Source organism: Lactuca serriola, chromosome 5 (assembly GCF_051521515.1).
Source record: "Lactuca serriola cultivar US96UC23 chromosome 5, Lser_US96UC23_V15, whole genome shotgun sequence".
Lineage (NCBI taxonomy): Eukaryota > Viridiplantae > Streptophyta > Magnoliopsida > Asterales > Asteraceae > Lactuca > Lactuca serriola.
Window position 1 is genome coordinate 244,867,918 of NC_136412.1, and position 13,117 is coordinate 244,881,034.

The 13,117-nt window shown below is 36.3% G+C and overlaps 1 protein-coding gene across 1 annotated transcript; it reads right to left on the reverse strand.

Annotated features, from left to right (window-relative positions):
• Positions 1–1,019: 1,019 nt before the first annotated feature.
• Positions 1,020–2,540, reverse strand: LOC145051524 (glycosyltransferase BC10-like). Its single transcript, XM_078999460.1, has one exon. The coding sequence runs from the start codon at positions 2,266–2,268 to the stop codon at positions 1,168–1,170; it is 1,101 nt and encodes a 366-aa protein (XP_078855586.1). The 5' UTR covers positions 2,269–2,540; the 3' UTR covers positions 1,020–1,167.
• Positions 2,541–13,117: the final 10,577 nt, after the last annotated feature.

Consider the following 13,117-nt stretch of genomic DNA (forward strand, 5'->3'; position numbering starts at 1 on the left):
CACGCGTAAACACCGCCCCCAAAGCCGGTACGTGTGACGTGAATGGGAAGACGGAAGAAGACGCTGCATCTGATTGGTGGTGAACCTGGTCCCTCACAATTTCCCTCTTTTTCTCTCTCTCTCTCTCTTTTTGCCCCCTTCACCACCACCCACCGGTGAACACCATTTCTATACCCTGGTGGGTTGGGTGTGAAATGGTGAAATATCTATGTGGCATCCCAAACACGCGTGACCATTCCGTATGGCATTACTAGGAATATGTGGCATCCCAAACACGCGTGACCATTCCGTATGGCATTACTAGGAATAGGAACCAACTTGTGAACTTCCCACAAAAACCAGGAGCAACAACTAACTTTTGACTTCCCATTTTAGCGACTAAATTCAAAGTAAAAATCAGAATTGGAGCAAACCACACAAATCAGGGCAGATTTCACTCATAATTTGGAGCTCAAATAGAGGAGAAATTTTTGCGACAATAACTCTCTTTTACTGTACGATTCCAACAAGTAAAAAAACAACCAAATCAGTTGATGAATGAAAAGAAATCAGAAATCATAAACAAATAAGAAAAAACTAAGTAAAGAACATAGAAAAAGAACTCAAACAAATCGTTCTCCTCTTGCTGTCTTGCTTCAGGTTGTAATGCCTAACCAGTAGTCTAGATTTAGATGATTGATTGAAGTCCAGAACTCGGAACTCAGATTGCAGGTTGAAAGTAATAGAACTCGACTACAAGTTAAGATGATCGATTGAATGTGGCAGCACAACAAGTTTACACAGATTGAGAGAATAGAAATCAGAGTATCCGATATCGATTTACTGATTTAGAATGAGAAATTGAGAATAGAAATCAGACATTCATTTACTGATTTAGAAAGAGAAATTGAGAGAATAGTTTCATGTTATAGTTACATCGATTAGCAAGATTTTATGTATAAACTACTAAATTTTGAAGTTATAAATTACAACTGATAGAAAAAAATAATAAAAAAAAGGATATTCAATCCAGATAAATTTAGTTACTATTTGACGAAATTTATGGTTATTTAATTATTTAAATTTAATTTAGAGAAAAGTATTGCTAAATCAAAGCACAAAAGCACGGGTTTGGTCCCGCCTTTCGCCCTTAGTTATTGCCTTTATTTACGAAAAACACTCTCATGTCTACTCCCTCAATACGACGTCGTCTGCTATGTCCAACAACGCGCCCACCGTATCCGCCCCAAATTTTCTCGCAAACAGAAACGGGTCATTTCGTCGTATCACAGACGCATCAGAACCGTTCATCTCCTCGTCACCGTATCTCGGCCGTACTCCCCGGAGTGTTTTGATAAACTCCGGACCCACATCCGAAGCCTGAAACGTATACGGGTGACCATGTTGGCCTCGCTTCCAGTCAACGTAGGTAAGCGTAGCTGGCACGCATCCTCTCCTATCCACCATGGACAAGAGCGTAGGGAAGTAGTTCTCTTCAGGGTAACACCTGCCTATGTTCTCCTTCAGACACGGCAGCTTAAATTTGGACCATAGACGCGTGTCAGCAACAACCACCCTGGCGTGATGACGTGTCAACACAGAAAACTGTGACCCGATTCTGAATCTTTCATATGACACCTCCGGAAGCATCACGGTTTCCCCACGCGCTGTCCATCTTCCCCACGCGCCAACCTCGTTTTGTAGGATCTCTATGAAGCTCTTCTTGGAGCTCATCAGTGTTTTATAGGTGAAATCAAATGAGTGGAGAGGTATACAAGAGGGGGAGAACAGGGCAAACATGTAATTCGCGGGGTCGTGAAGTAGAGCTCGGGCGAGTAGCCGTCGGTGAGCGGCGGCGAGTGTGGGAGTGTTGCGGCGGGTGGGTTTTGAGGGAATGGTGCGGTTGCTGAAAACTCCTTGAAAGAGCAGGTCATATCGGAGATTAGGATCGGCGTGTATGTATATGTTGTATAAGTGTTTTGTTTTGGTGCGGTTGAAGTAGAGCTCCCAGAGTGGCGCTAATGGCAGCCGGTCGGTAGTGAGGAACATGAATGCAAGCTTCTTTGGTGCTCCGGCGGGTGATGGGTTGGGGTTGACACGAGAGGCCAGATGGAAAAGTAACTTATCATCCATCTCTTCATCCATGAATCTGTTGTTGGGTTTTTGCAATTGGGGTGGTGGGGAAACGGTGGTGGTGATGGTGGTCAGGTCGGTGTTAATGGTGAAAACGATGGCAAGGGGAAGCGTGAGAAGAAGGGCGCAGAGAAGAGTGAGAGGAGTTGGGGACATGGGTGAAAGGTGACACAGGTAATCAAATATAATGGGGGTATCGAGTAAGAGCCGAATGCAGAATACGTTTTGATTTTGATTGAAGTTCTTATTGATGAATGAGTTTTCGGATTCCCATGATATGCTCCCTCCTTCTCAACGTTTATCATGTTAAGTTTTCTTGTTGTTTTCTGGAAGTTTAGAATTGGATTAATGATTAACTTGTGGGTTAAATTCATAACGTAATAACAAATTCGGTCCTTCATTTTGCATGATCATGTTATTAAATTGTTATTCGTATCTATTATAATACACTTTTTTTAAATGCATTATTTATTAACTTGTTACTTGATTTAATCATTTAATCAATATTTTTAACAAAAATGTTGTCTACGTTAAAAATTGGAGAAGAAAACGGTTTTTGAAAAGTGGTATCAATAAGCAAAGTATGAATATCTTAATCGTCACGACCGCTTTTCGTTAACTGTATTTTGATAACGGAGATATTTGATAAAACGATATTTAAAATATACTATCTTCCTCCTATATTTATTGTTTACTTTTGATTTTTAAAGTTTTTATTTTTCAAATTTAATATTAAAAATTTTTAATTTTAATTTATAAGACTTGATGTAAAATACATGAATTGATATGTTTTCAATATCTTTTCATATTTATAAGTTTCATCAAATAATGTATAATACAAATAAAAATATTTAAAGTCAAAATTAAAAAATAAAGACTTAAAAAGTCAAAACTAGACAATAAATATGAGACAAATTAAGTAAAAAAAACATCTATGTAAAAAATGAAACTGAAACATATTTGACCAAAAATTAATTTTTAACTATAACTTTTAAAATTTAGATTTTTTATAACTATAATCCATAATTTCATTAAAAAATAAAAAAATAATAATATGAGAATATAAAAAATCTAATAGTAAACTCATGGACTTCGAACATTATAATTATGGTTAAATTATGTTGATAAAATTAAGTTACTAACACAATTTTTTCTTAAAGCAAAGAAAATCTCTGTTTGGAAATATCGAAATGTTAAATTTGATATTCAAACTTAAATTATAAACCTTTTAAATTATTACATAAAATGAAAAATAAAGGTTAAATTTTATATTTAATAAGTTTAAATTACTAAATTAATTTTTCTTGATATGGAACAAATAATAGGATGGTTGGAGGGCTCTCAGAAAGAGGATATGTAGTATGGCGGTACCACATGAGAGATTGCACGGGACAAAAAACGGGACCACGGGTTAGCTATGTAGGCTTAGATTATTTTGGTTTTACTAATTATTTTGTGTCAGAACGCATAGATCTAGACCACCGGATGGAATATAATCAAAGGTTATGATCTGAGAGTGTATAATATTACAATAGGGTAACATGTACCATATAATCACACAAATTTCAGTATAAGGGCATTTTAGTCAATTAACCTATACTAAAAAAATGATAATTTCAGATTTTTAGGGAGAACTAATTCCTTTATTTTTTAAAATCTGAATAATTTAAATTAATTCAAATTTAGAAATCCGATTTTATTTTGGTAGAATAACAGAATGTCAACCATAAACTAGTAATATATTTTCGATTTTATTCTTGCAGAATATATTTCTAATAAAGATATTATTGATAATTAACATGATTTAAGAATTCTAGATATTATTCATATACATCCAAGTTGGGTCTATGATTTTATTCTTAATACACATCTGAAAATAAAATACAAATTCATACATATGATTACAAAATAATATTCTTATATATTTTAATATAGTTATACATATTCTAATAGAATATCATCAAAAATGAATACAATTTTTAAAAAAATAGCATTCATGAATATAATCCACTTGATCTTCGCATATATACTTGTTGTTGAACTAGATTACAAATATTTTTCTTGTATGATCAATATTGAATTCTTTCTCTATGCAATTATGAAAGAATAAGATACATTACTCGTTAGTATTACCAGTTAAACAAATATATTTGTTGTTAACAAACATTCTCAAAAGACATTCTAATAGAATGCATTTATATAAATAAATTCTAACAGAATACATTACATAATACACTTAAATCATAGTATTTTCTTCTATATGCATAAACATTTTAAAGCATGTATAAATATATTCTGTCAGAATTACTAGCAAACATGCTTTATGTAATATTTATATTCTCATAGAATGAACATGTGTTTACATTCTCATATGAAAAAAATCTCAGCTTAACCCTTTTCATCAAAGACAAATTTATAACAGTCAAGTATAAAAAACAAAGTAGTATATACTTTAATTCTAAGAGAATATTTCAACACAAGTATAAACATATTACTATAATTCTAACAAAATAGTATATTGCTTACCTTAGCATATTCTGACAGAATTTCCGAGATTATCACAAACTTTATACTTTCGGTAAACCATTTTATGATAAAAAGCAAAAAGGGTGCATCGTTGAATTTATGTTAAAATTTTAATTGTATCATGCAATTATAGCCTCTTGTAGCAACTAGAAACATCATGAAAATTAAAGAAATTACTAGCTATATAAACAACTTTTTTTGGTCTAGGCTTTTCTTTGGTGTAATTATTAATTTCCACAAAATAGAAAGTAGTAATTAGCAAAAAAACACACGACCAACTACTTGGTTTTACCGTCAATCTGGGATTGGCTTTCTTTTCATGTTTAGCGATATTAACCTTCAAGATGCAGTGACCACATTTTACTTGATTTAGTGATTTTACTAGTACCTGGATATCTTTGACACCTTCATATTTGATAAACGCGAAGTATGAATCTCCTTTGTCTTTCCTCCCCTGGATGTATGTATCGACGAGTTTTCTAGATTTCCGAAAAGCGATGTATAACATGTCGTTGGTGGTGTCATGTAGTGTTAGGTGCATTTCATGCATTCATTTTGTAGTTTTAGTTCATAAAAGTTCATTGCATTTAGGTTTAAACTCATGCACTTTGCATATTTTTCGGGATTTTTCATGATGCAATTCCATTCACACACTTTTATGATGTTTCAAGGACTTTTTGAAGGTTGGAAATCGCTGGAGGAAGATTAAAAGAACTGGAGACAGAGTTACAGAAGTTTTGGAGCTCAGAAGAAGGAGAATGTAGAATTCAGCTTTTCAGAGGTTTACACGGCCGTGTAAACTTATGCCTTCCATTTACATGGGCCGTGTAAATGTACATGCAAGGGCAGTCTACTTCGATGATCTTGAAAGATTAAGCATTCTACTTTTATTGTTTACACGGCCGTGTAAATGGCACCCTATAATTTACACGGGCCATGTAAACGTCTCGGCTGTTTTAAAGTGGTTTTGTTTTCTTATAATGGAGACAATTAGTTTTGTGGGAGGTTAGGTCGGATTTTGGGAGAAAGGAAGGCGATTTTCAGAACTTTGGCAAGTAGATTAACACTTGGAAACACTTTAATTTCCTTTTTGTAAGTCAATTTGAAGTTTAAACTTGTTTGATTTGTAGTTCAACCTAGACATGTGTAGTTGATTTCATTATCATTTCCGAATCTGAATTCTTAAGTATGTGTTGTTAGGTTGTAACTTGAATGTGACTTATGTTTAACATCTAGTAATCTTTGATTTGATCTTAATCATGTGTTTGGTTGGTTCTCTTTTTCACTTGATCAATGAATTAGGGTTCTAGTTAATCTAGTTAATCAAATTATGAAATTCGTATATGTTTTATGATTTGATGTTAGTAACACACACTTACTTGGTTGTAATTAGATCAAAATTAGTGCAATCAAAGATTAAATGTTTATATTCCCAAGCTTAAGAGGAATGTTAAACATTGTTGGTAATTAGTGCAAGAACTTAATGTCATTTAATGATTTGATGCAAGAGCTTATTTGAATTAAATCAATTAAATGAAGTTTTATTTGAAGAGCTTGTTTTGAATAAAATATTTTTGCCAATTTGGATATTAGAGTTTATTAATATCCAACTTACCAACCTAGATTGAACATGAGTTATAATCATATTAAATCTTTCAACATAATACATGTATAAGAGTCAGAATCGGAAATGTACTTCTTTTATTGCGTTTTTTTTATCAATCTTTCTTATTTATGAAGTTTAGTTCAAGCTCAAACACAATCCCCCATTTTAATATTATCTGTATTATGTATGAAAATATGGCAAGATAAGAAGTCCTGTATTCCTGTGGACCGACCCTGCTTACTCTATACTATTTTTAGTGTTAGAAATAGCAGTGATTTGAGTTTTATTAATATTATTTTATCCCATCATTTGTTGGTTTGACCACCAAACATGTAGTAAGTTTGATACATAGAAGGATGTAATTTTCTTGTTCGCCTGTTGATTTCTCCAGCACACCTCCGTCCAGTCGTCGGCCATCGGTTTCAATAATTTGAGAAATTTGTAAAGCAAAATGTGATACCTTATAAAAGACGTTAGTTAACAACGGATTAGGGTTAATGAATTGAATCGACAGATGGAGGCGAAGGAGTCGACAGATGGAGGAGGAGCCGACGATTATAAATCCTACCATAGAAAAAGGATGCGGCTATTTGACTTTGATATCCAATATTTAAAGAGATAATAAATATATTAATTATCTACCATAAATAAATATGCAAAGATTACAATAATACCCTTAAATGATTTATTTAATGATTTATTATTTTCTCAATTCTCATTGGTGTATCGATGCACACCATAGTTGCTAGAAACATTTAAACCTCTCTCTCTCTCTCTCTCTCTCTCTCTCTATATATATATATATATATATATATATATATATATATATATATATATATATTATTATTTTCTCAATTCTCATTGGTGTATCCATGCATACCATAGTTGCTAGAAACATTTAAACCTCTCTCTCTCTCTCTCTCTCTCTATATATATATATATATATATATATATATATATATATATATATATATATATATATATATATATATATATATATATATATTATTGGGGATGTGATAATCACAATCCCAAAGAATTGATCACTAACTAATGATATGCCTCATATTGTCACGAAATTCCCTATGTACATGAAGAAAGGAACCATCTTTTATTAGTATTCCAATTGATTTCGACCAACAAAAACAGATGAAGGAAAATCTCAAAAACGTCGTGAAGGGTCATTTGGTCAACTTCTTGACTTATCTACTACTAATCTTCATTTGGTCGACTTCTTGCCTGTATCAAATGACGAGCTTCGATGTAATTCCTATTAACTGACTTGGTGGTTCTACTATTTTAAGAGATATGTAGTTTCATATAGAGCACACTTTGAGACACTGCCTTACAAACGACTTCATTTGATATAACTTGTGATTGATATTATATAGTATAGACCATTTATGTCAAACATGGTAAAAATAGCTACTTATAGGGTATTCAAATAATTTACTAATTAATTATTACAAAATTATTATAATACTCTATAAATACAAAACTAACAACTTATTTTTCTTTTTTGTTTAGTATAGCATGTTGCATTAATTTCTTTGTACCATTTTCACCTACATTTATCTGTGTAAAAGCTAAATAATACCCTCATGAATGAGTATGTAACATTCCGTTTAAAATTAATAAAATAAATAATTAACTCAAAAGCCCCGAGATGTAAATATTATTATTATTTTATAGTCAAATCAATAATATTTAGCGGAATGTTGGTTTCGGGGAGCCAAATAATATATTTTAGACTTTCGGAGGTTAATTTCGGGATTTATTTTGTAATGATTTTTAGAAGACACGGGGTCTTTTGTAAGTATTGGACTTATTATGAAAGAGATTTTAGAAGGCGGTGTATAAATGGTAAATTATGGACTTAGATTGAATAGATTCTTGGGGGCAGGGACTAAAGGGTAAATTATGGGGCTTAGTTTGAAGAAGATCTAGTGAGGAGGGACTAGATGTGACAAAAGTGAATGGAAGTTTGGAAGGAGCAGGATTAAGTCGGTGCCATCTGTTCCCTCTCGTCGCACCATCTAACCCTAACCCTAAAGCATTTTCTCCGGCCGCCACCACTTGAGGAGCCTTCCCAGCCGCCGACTTTGTTGAGTTCGACCGCCGCCCTGCTCCTCCACTATGTGTCGACGAGCACCACCACAACAACCCTACTGCCGCCAGTGATGTCGTGAACAACAAAGATCTTCACGTGAGTTGCCGAAAGCCATGAAGTGAGGCTGTTGCTACTATACTCGGAGGGTTTCGCACCACCATCTTCCTTCTCCATTTCTTTCCGACGTCCCGTCGCTGCTGCCATTCCGAGCAACTACTTTTCTACGCTCCGGTTGCCCTCTGTCACTTTTTCCTCCACTGTTGCATTGAACGTGGTCGCCGCCGCTATGCGGCTGTTCCGCCGTGACCGATATTCTTCGATCGCTGCACACCACCAGGTGGGTGGCTCTGTTTCTATTCTCATATATAGGCATATATGCTACTGTTGTCGGTTGTGTACCTCGAATGTGTGAAGGTTTGGCCGGAAAGACCCACCACCACCACCGTAAGGTGGTGGCTAGCACCTCCGACCACTGCCTGCCACCACAAGAGTGGCTGTGGGTGTGTGTGTGTGTGTGTTATATTAAGTGTATATTTCTTTTGATGATGTGTTGTATGTATGTTATTTGGACGGAAAACCTAAAGAAAACTCATAACCACCACTGTGAGGTGGTGGTTGTCACCTTCTGCCGCCACCAGCCACCGTGTTAGGTGGCGGTGTGCTTTTGCTTGCGTTTAGATTACTTTTGGGATGCTTGGACTTGATTGGATTAGAATCATAACCACCACCATATGGTGGTGGCCACCGTCGTGAGCTGCCATTGACCACCACTACTCGTGGTGCTAGTGGGTGGTGCCCGACTTGTTTCACCCTAATGGACCCACTAAATCCCTAATTAACCTAAAAACCTAATTTGGATTAATTGGCACACGATTGGGGTTGGAAACCCTAATTAGGGTTTAGAAACCTAAATTTTGGAAATACGTATTTTGGATTAGTCGGGACCTGCGTTTGGACAGTTGGATTTAGAATTTTGAATTACACCCGACCACATTGAATGTATGGACTAGTGGAGTGGTGGACTTAATGGATTAAGTCCCTAATGGGATAAGTAGGAACACTTAATCCTAATCATCATTTTATGTGAAAAACCCTAATTGGGTTTGGGTTCTTGTTGGGCCATTTATTGGACTAAGTTGTTGTGGGCCAATTGGGAACATATTTATGGACTAAGGAAATTATTGGGCTTTAGGATAAGGCCTATTGGAAAGGCTTGGGCCTAATTTGGAAAATTGGGCCATAAGTAGGCCATAATTGGGCCTTGATGATTATGAGATATTGGACCATCGGAATGCCAATTGTTTGGACTAGAATAAATGGTTGGGCCTCAAGATAAGTCCAGGTAGAGGTTTGGAAAATTGGGCCATATGTTGGGCCTTGGTTGATTATTGGGCTTTTAGGCTTTTCAGCGTGTGTGTTTCGACTTTGGTTTTGGACAAGTTAGGTTAAGGGTAAAATAGTATTTTCACCCCAAGCATGGACTTATGGTTATGTATTGGAACCCAATTATTAATTGGGTGTTGTTTTGATGTTGACAGTTCGGGAATCTTTCAACCAGCAGCTACAGTTTTGTCCATGGTACTTCAGTTATGCGAGGTGAGTCTCCTCACCATACCAATGGGTCTAAGGCACCAAGGTCGACCCATTCAGTTAGTTGTAGTGTTTATTATAGATTCATTACTGATATGTCTTGTATGCATGTATATGTGGTATGCTAGTGATTATGTGGTATGTATTGACTATGTGGTATGTGGTATGCTAATTGTCTTTGTGATACTTGCATGGAAGATCATAGGGGGGCCCATGGAACCCGGATGTAAGACCATGTGGAGAGTCCATTGCTTTCCTATTAAAGACCATGGGGGAGCCCATGACACTTGGATCTAAGACCATGTGGAGAGCCCATGCCATTCCTATTAAAGACCATGGGGGGAGCCCATTGCACCTAGGTGTAAGACCATGTGGGGAGACCATGACATCCTGGAGTAAGACCCTGGGAGAGCCCACGACATCCATATATGTTTATATGCATGGCTATGTGATTGATATGGTTTATGTACTTGTTATAGCTAATATGGATTATGTGGTTATGTTGTTTGAGTGGGGTATGTTCTAGGGAATTCACTAAGCTTCGTGCTTACAGTCTTTTTTATGGTTTCTGGTATCATTGTTTTGGAAAACAAGGGCTCAGCTGGATCGCAGCGCACACACCTGTGTTTTCCGCATTATGTGATTGTGGGACGTAACTCTGATAAATGTTTTAATTAATCATGTTTTTGGGATGTTTGGATTTAGAAGATATATGTATTTGACTATAATAAAAATAAATTTTTTACCTTTGATTTTTGGTTCGTTACAAGTTGGTATCCGAGCCTTGGTTTGAGGGATTCAAACATACTTTCGGGTGTGTCTGAACTCAAGCTGAGGATATGTAAAGTTTTCAAAAAGAAAAATGTTTTCAAGGAAAAAAATTTCTAAAACAATAAAGGGTGTGGTGCATGCAATCGGCCGAGCTCAAGTAAGTTTCCCAAAATACCCATATATGTTATCTGTTATGACTTGGTTTATGAATCTAAGAATCGCATGCTAGTTAAGGCTAGGAGAGATGCCTTTATATGTTGTATGAGCTGGTAGACTTGCATGCTAGTGTTGAGTAGTCAGCGTTAGATTGGCCTGATATGTGATGCTTGTAACCTTGGGAATATTGGATGCAATTCTAGAATGAGAATGATTATTGGTATTAGTAACTACTAAGTGTATGCTTTTAACATTATATACGGTTAGGATCTTATAGCCTTAGAAGAACTTATTTGGCCTTATTTCCTGTTCCTTGTCTGGTTGTGGTCCTAGGGTTGAGTCTATTATTCGACAGTCTATTAGATCCTGTTCTGTGTATAATTTGCATGCATAAGGCAGCCGGCAGTGAGGATGGATGGATGTGGATAGCATGAGTGGTGGTATGTGGGATGAATGTTCTATGATAGTTCTTTGTTTCGGAGTGCAACTGCACGAATTTTTCTTGCTTTGTGCTTTGTGGAACTCTTGAGTGATGGGAGTCAGCTACTAAGTGAATATGAAGATATTCGGGAGGTAGATGGCTAGCATCATGAGGAGTTCTTCAGCAGCCAATGGCAGGGCGAGGTTGGGAACCTAGGAAAGCCTAGGATATGCTCCAGTGAGTTAGTGTTGAGATTGGGAACCAAGGGGGAGCCTAGGAGTTGCATTGGTGGGTATTGTGTTGGTGTTTAGCGGATATTTGGTGCACCAGTGGAGTAGGTGATTTAAAGGATTCAGGAGGATTGTTGAGGAAAGTATAGATATGTGTGGAAGGTAGTATGGGCCCGTACTACTGAAAGCACAAGATCCATACTCGAATTGGTGAGAGTCTTGGAGAATCTAAGAAGCTTATGGGAATGAGATTTCTTGGTTATGCTCTGATAGTGAGGATAACTACTTTTACAGATGAGGATGAGCACACATGAGGAAGGAGTAGGGTTAAGTCCTAGAGCCGGTGGTGAGCCAGTTAGTGGAAGGACTGCCAGGGTTTTGAGTTAGCCTTGAATCTCTTGTACAAGGTGGAAAGGATTCATTGTGCGATCTATTGCACTTTCTGGAATTGGAGACTAAGTCTTGGGGGTAGTTAGTAGCCTGTTTTAGAGCAGAGGTTGCTCCAGCTATTGCTGTTCAGCCGTTGACGATTGAGTTGGTGAGTGGGACAACGTTCGAGACCCGGAATGATATGGGTCCTAGAGCCCGAGGTCGGAAGATCGATTAGGAGTACCTTGATAAGATAGGTTTAGGTCATGTGAATTTAGTGGAGGATCTCAGAAAGAGACCCACGAGCTCGGATAAGCTTGTGAGAGGCCAGCAAGGCCGGATGCAGTGCAACACTTGAGAGAAACTGCACGATGGATTTTCGTTTCAAGGGTTTTAGTAAGTGTATCTCTAGGTTTGCTTCCCTTGTGTTTGGGTTATACCTACAAACATTGTCATATGCCATTTGCATACTATGAGTTATGGGGTGGTTAGTGAAAGGTCACTTCCCTCTTTGCTGGTTTGGAGTGTTCAATGTTATCTGGGTCTATGGTCAAGATCGGTTCAGGGACGTGATGTGGAAGGTCTACGGTCAAGATTGGTGACTCATCCATTGTTCTTGGGTTGGCTTTTGGAAGCACCAGGCGAAGTGGTCTACTGTGGAGGCTTTGGTCTGGGCATCGGTTATTTGGACTTCAAGATATAAGTTTGACATCATTTCATGGCGTCTGAGATTATTAGACTCGCTAGGATTCAGGAAGTGTTCATATGATCTTTAGGAGTTGTGTGGTTGATGCGTGCAAATAGCTACACCTAATTTTATATTTATAACCTAACTAACTTAACTAACTAAATTACACCTAGGCACTGTACCTAGTCAAATTATAGAATAGTCGGGTAAGTCGGGTGTCGATCATAGGGAACAGTTTTGACTAATTAATCTATCTACTACTAAATTAACCTAATTTTCTAGCAAAGTGGGGGGTTATATCTAATTTTGCAAGTTTAGATGAACTTAATTCTTTAACACAAATTCAATTAATAAAAAAAACACTTCTGCTAGTTCGAATCCGCTTTCCCTCAATGGTTTATAAATTAGTTATGACAATTACTGTTGGTTACCAATTAAGATAGTATTAGCAATTCAGTTCTAAATTTACTAACATTAATTAGTTCATGTAGATCTATGTATGGTCACACAATAGTTAACACAAAATCAATTATTTAAT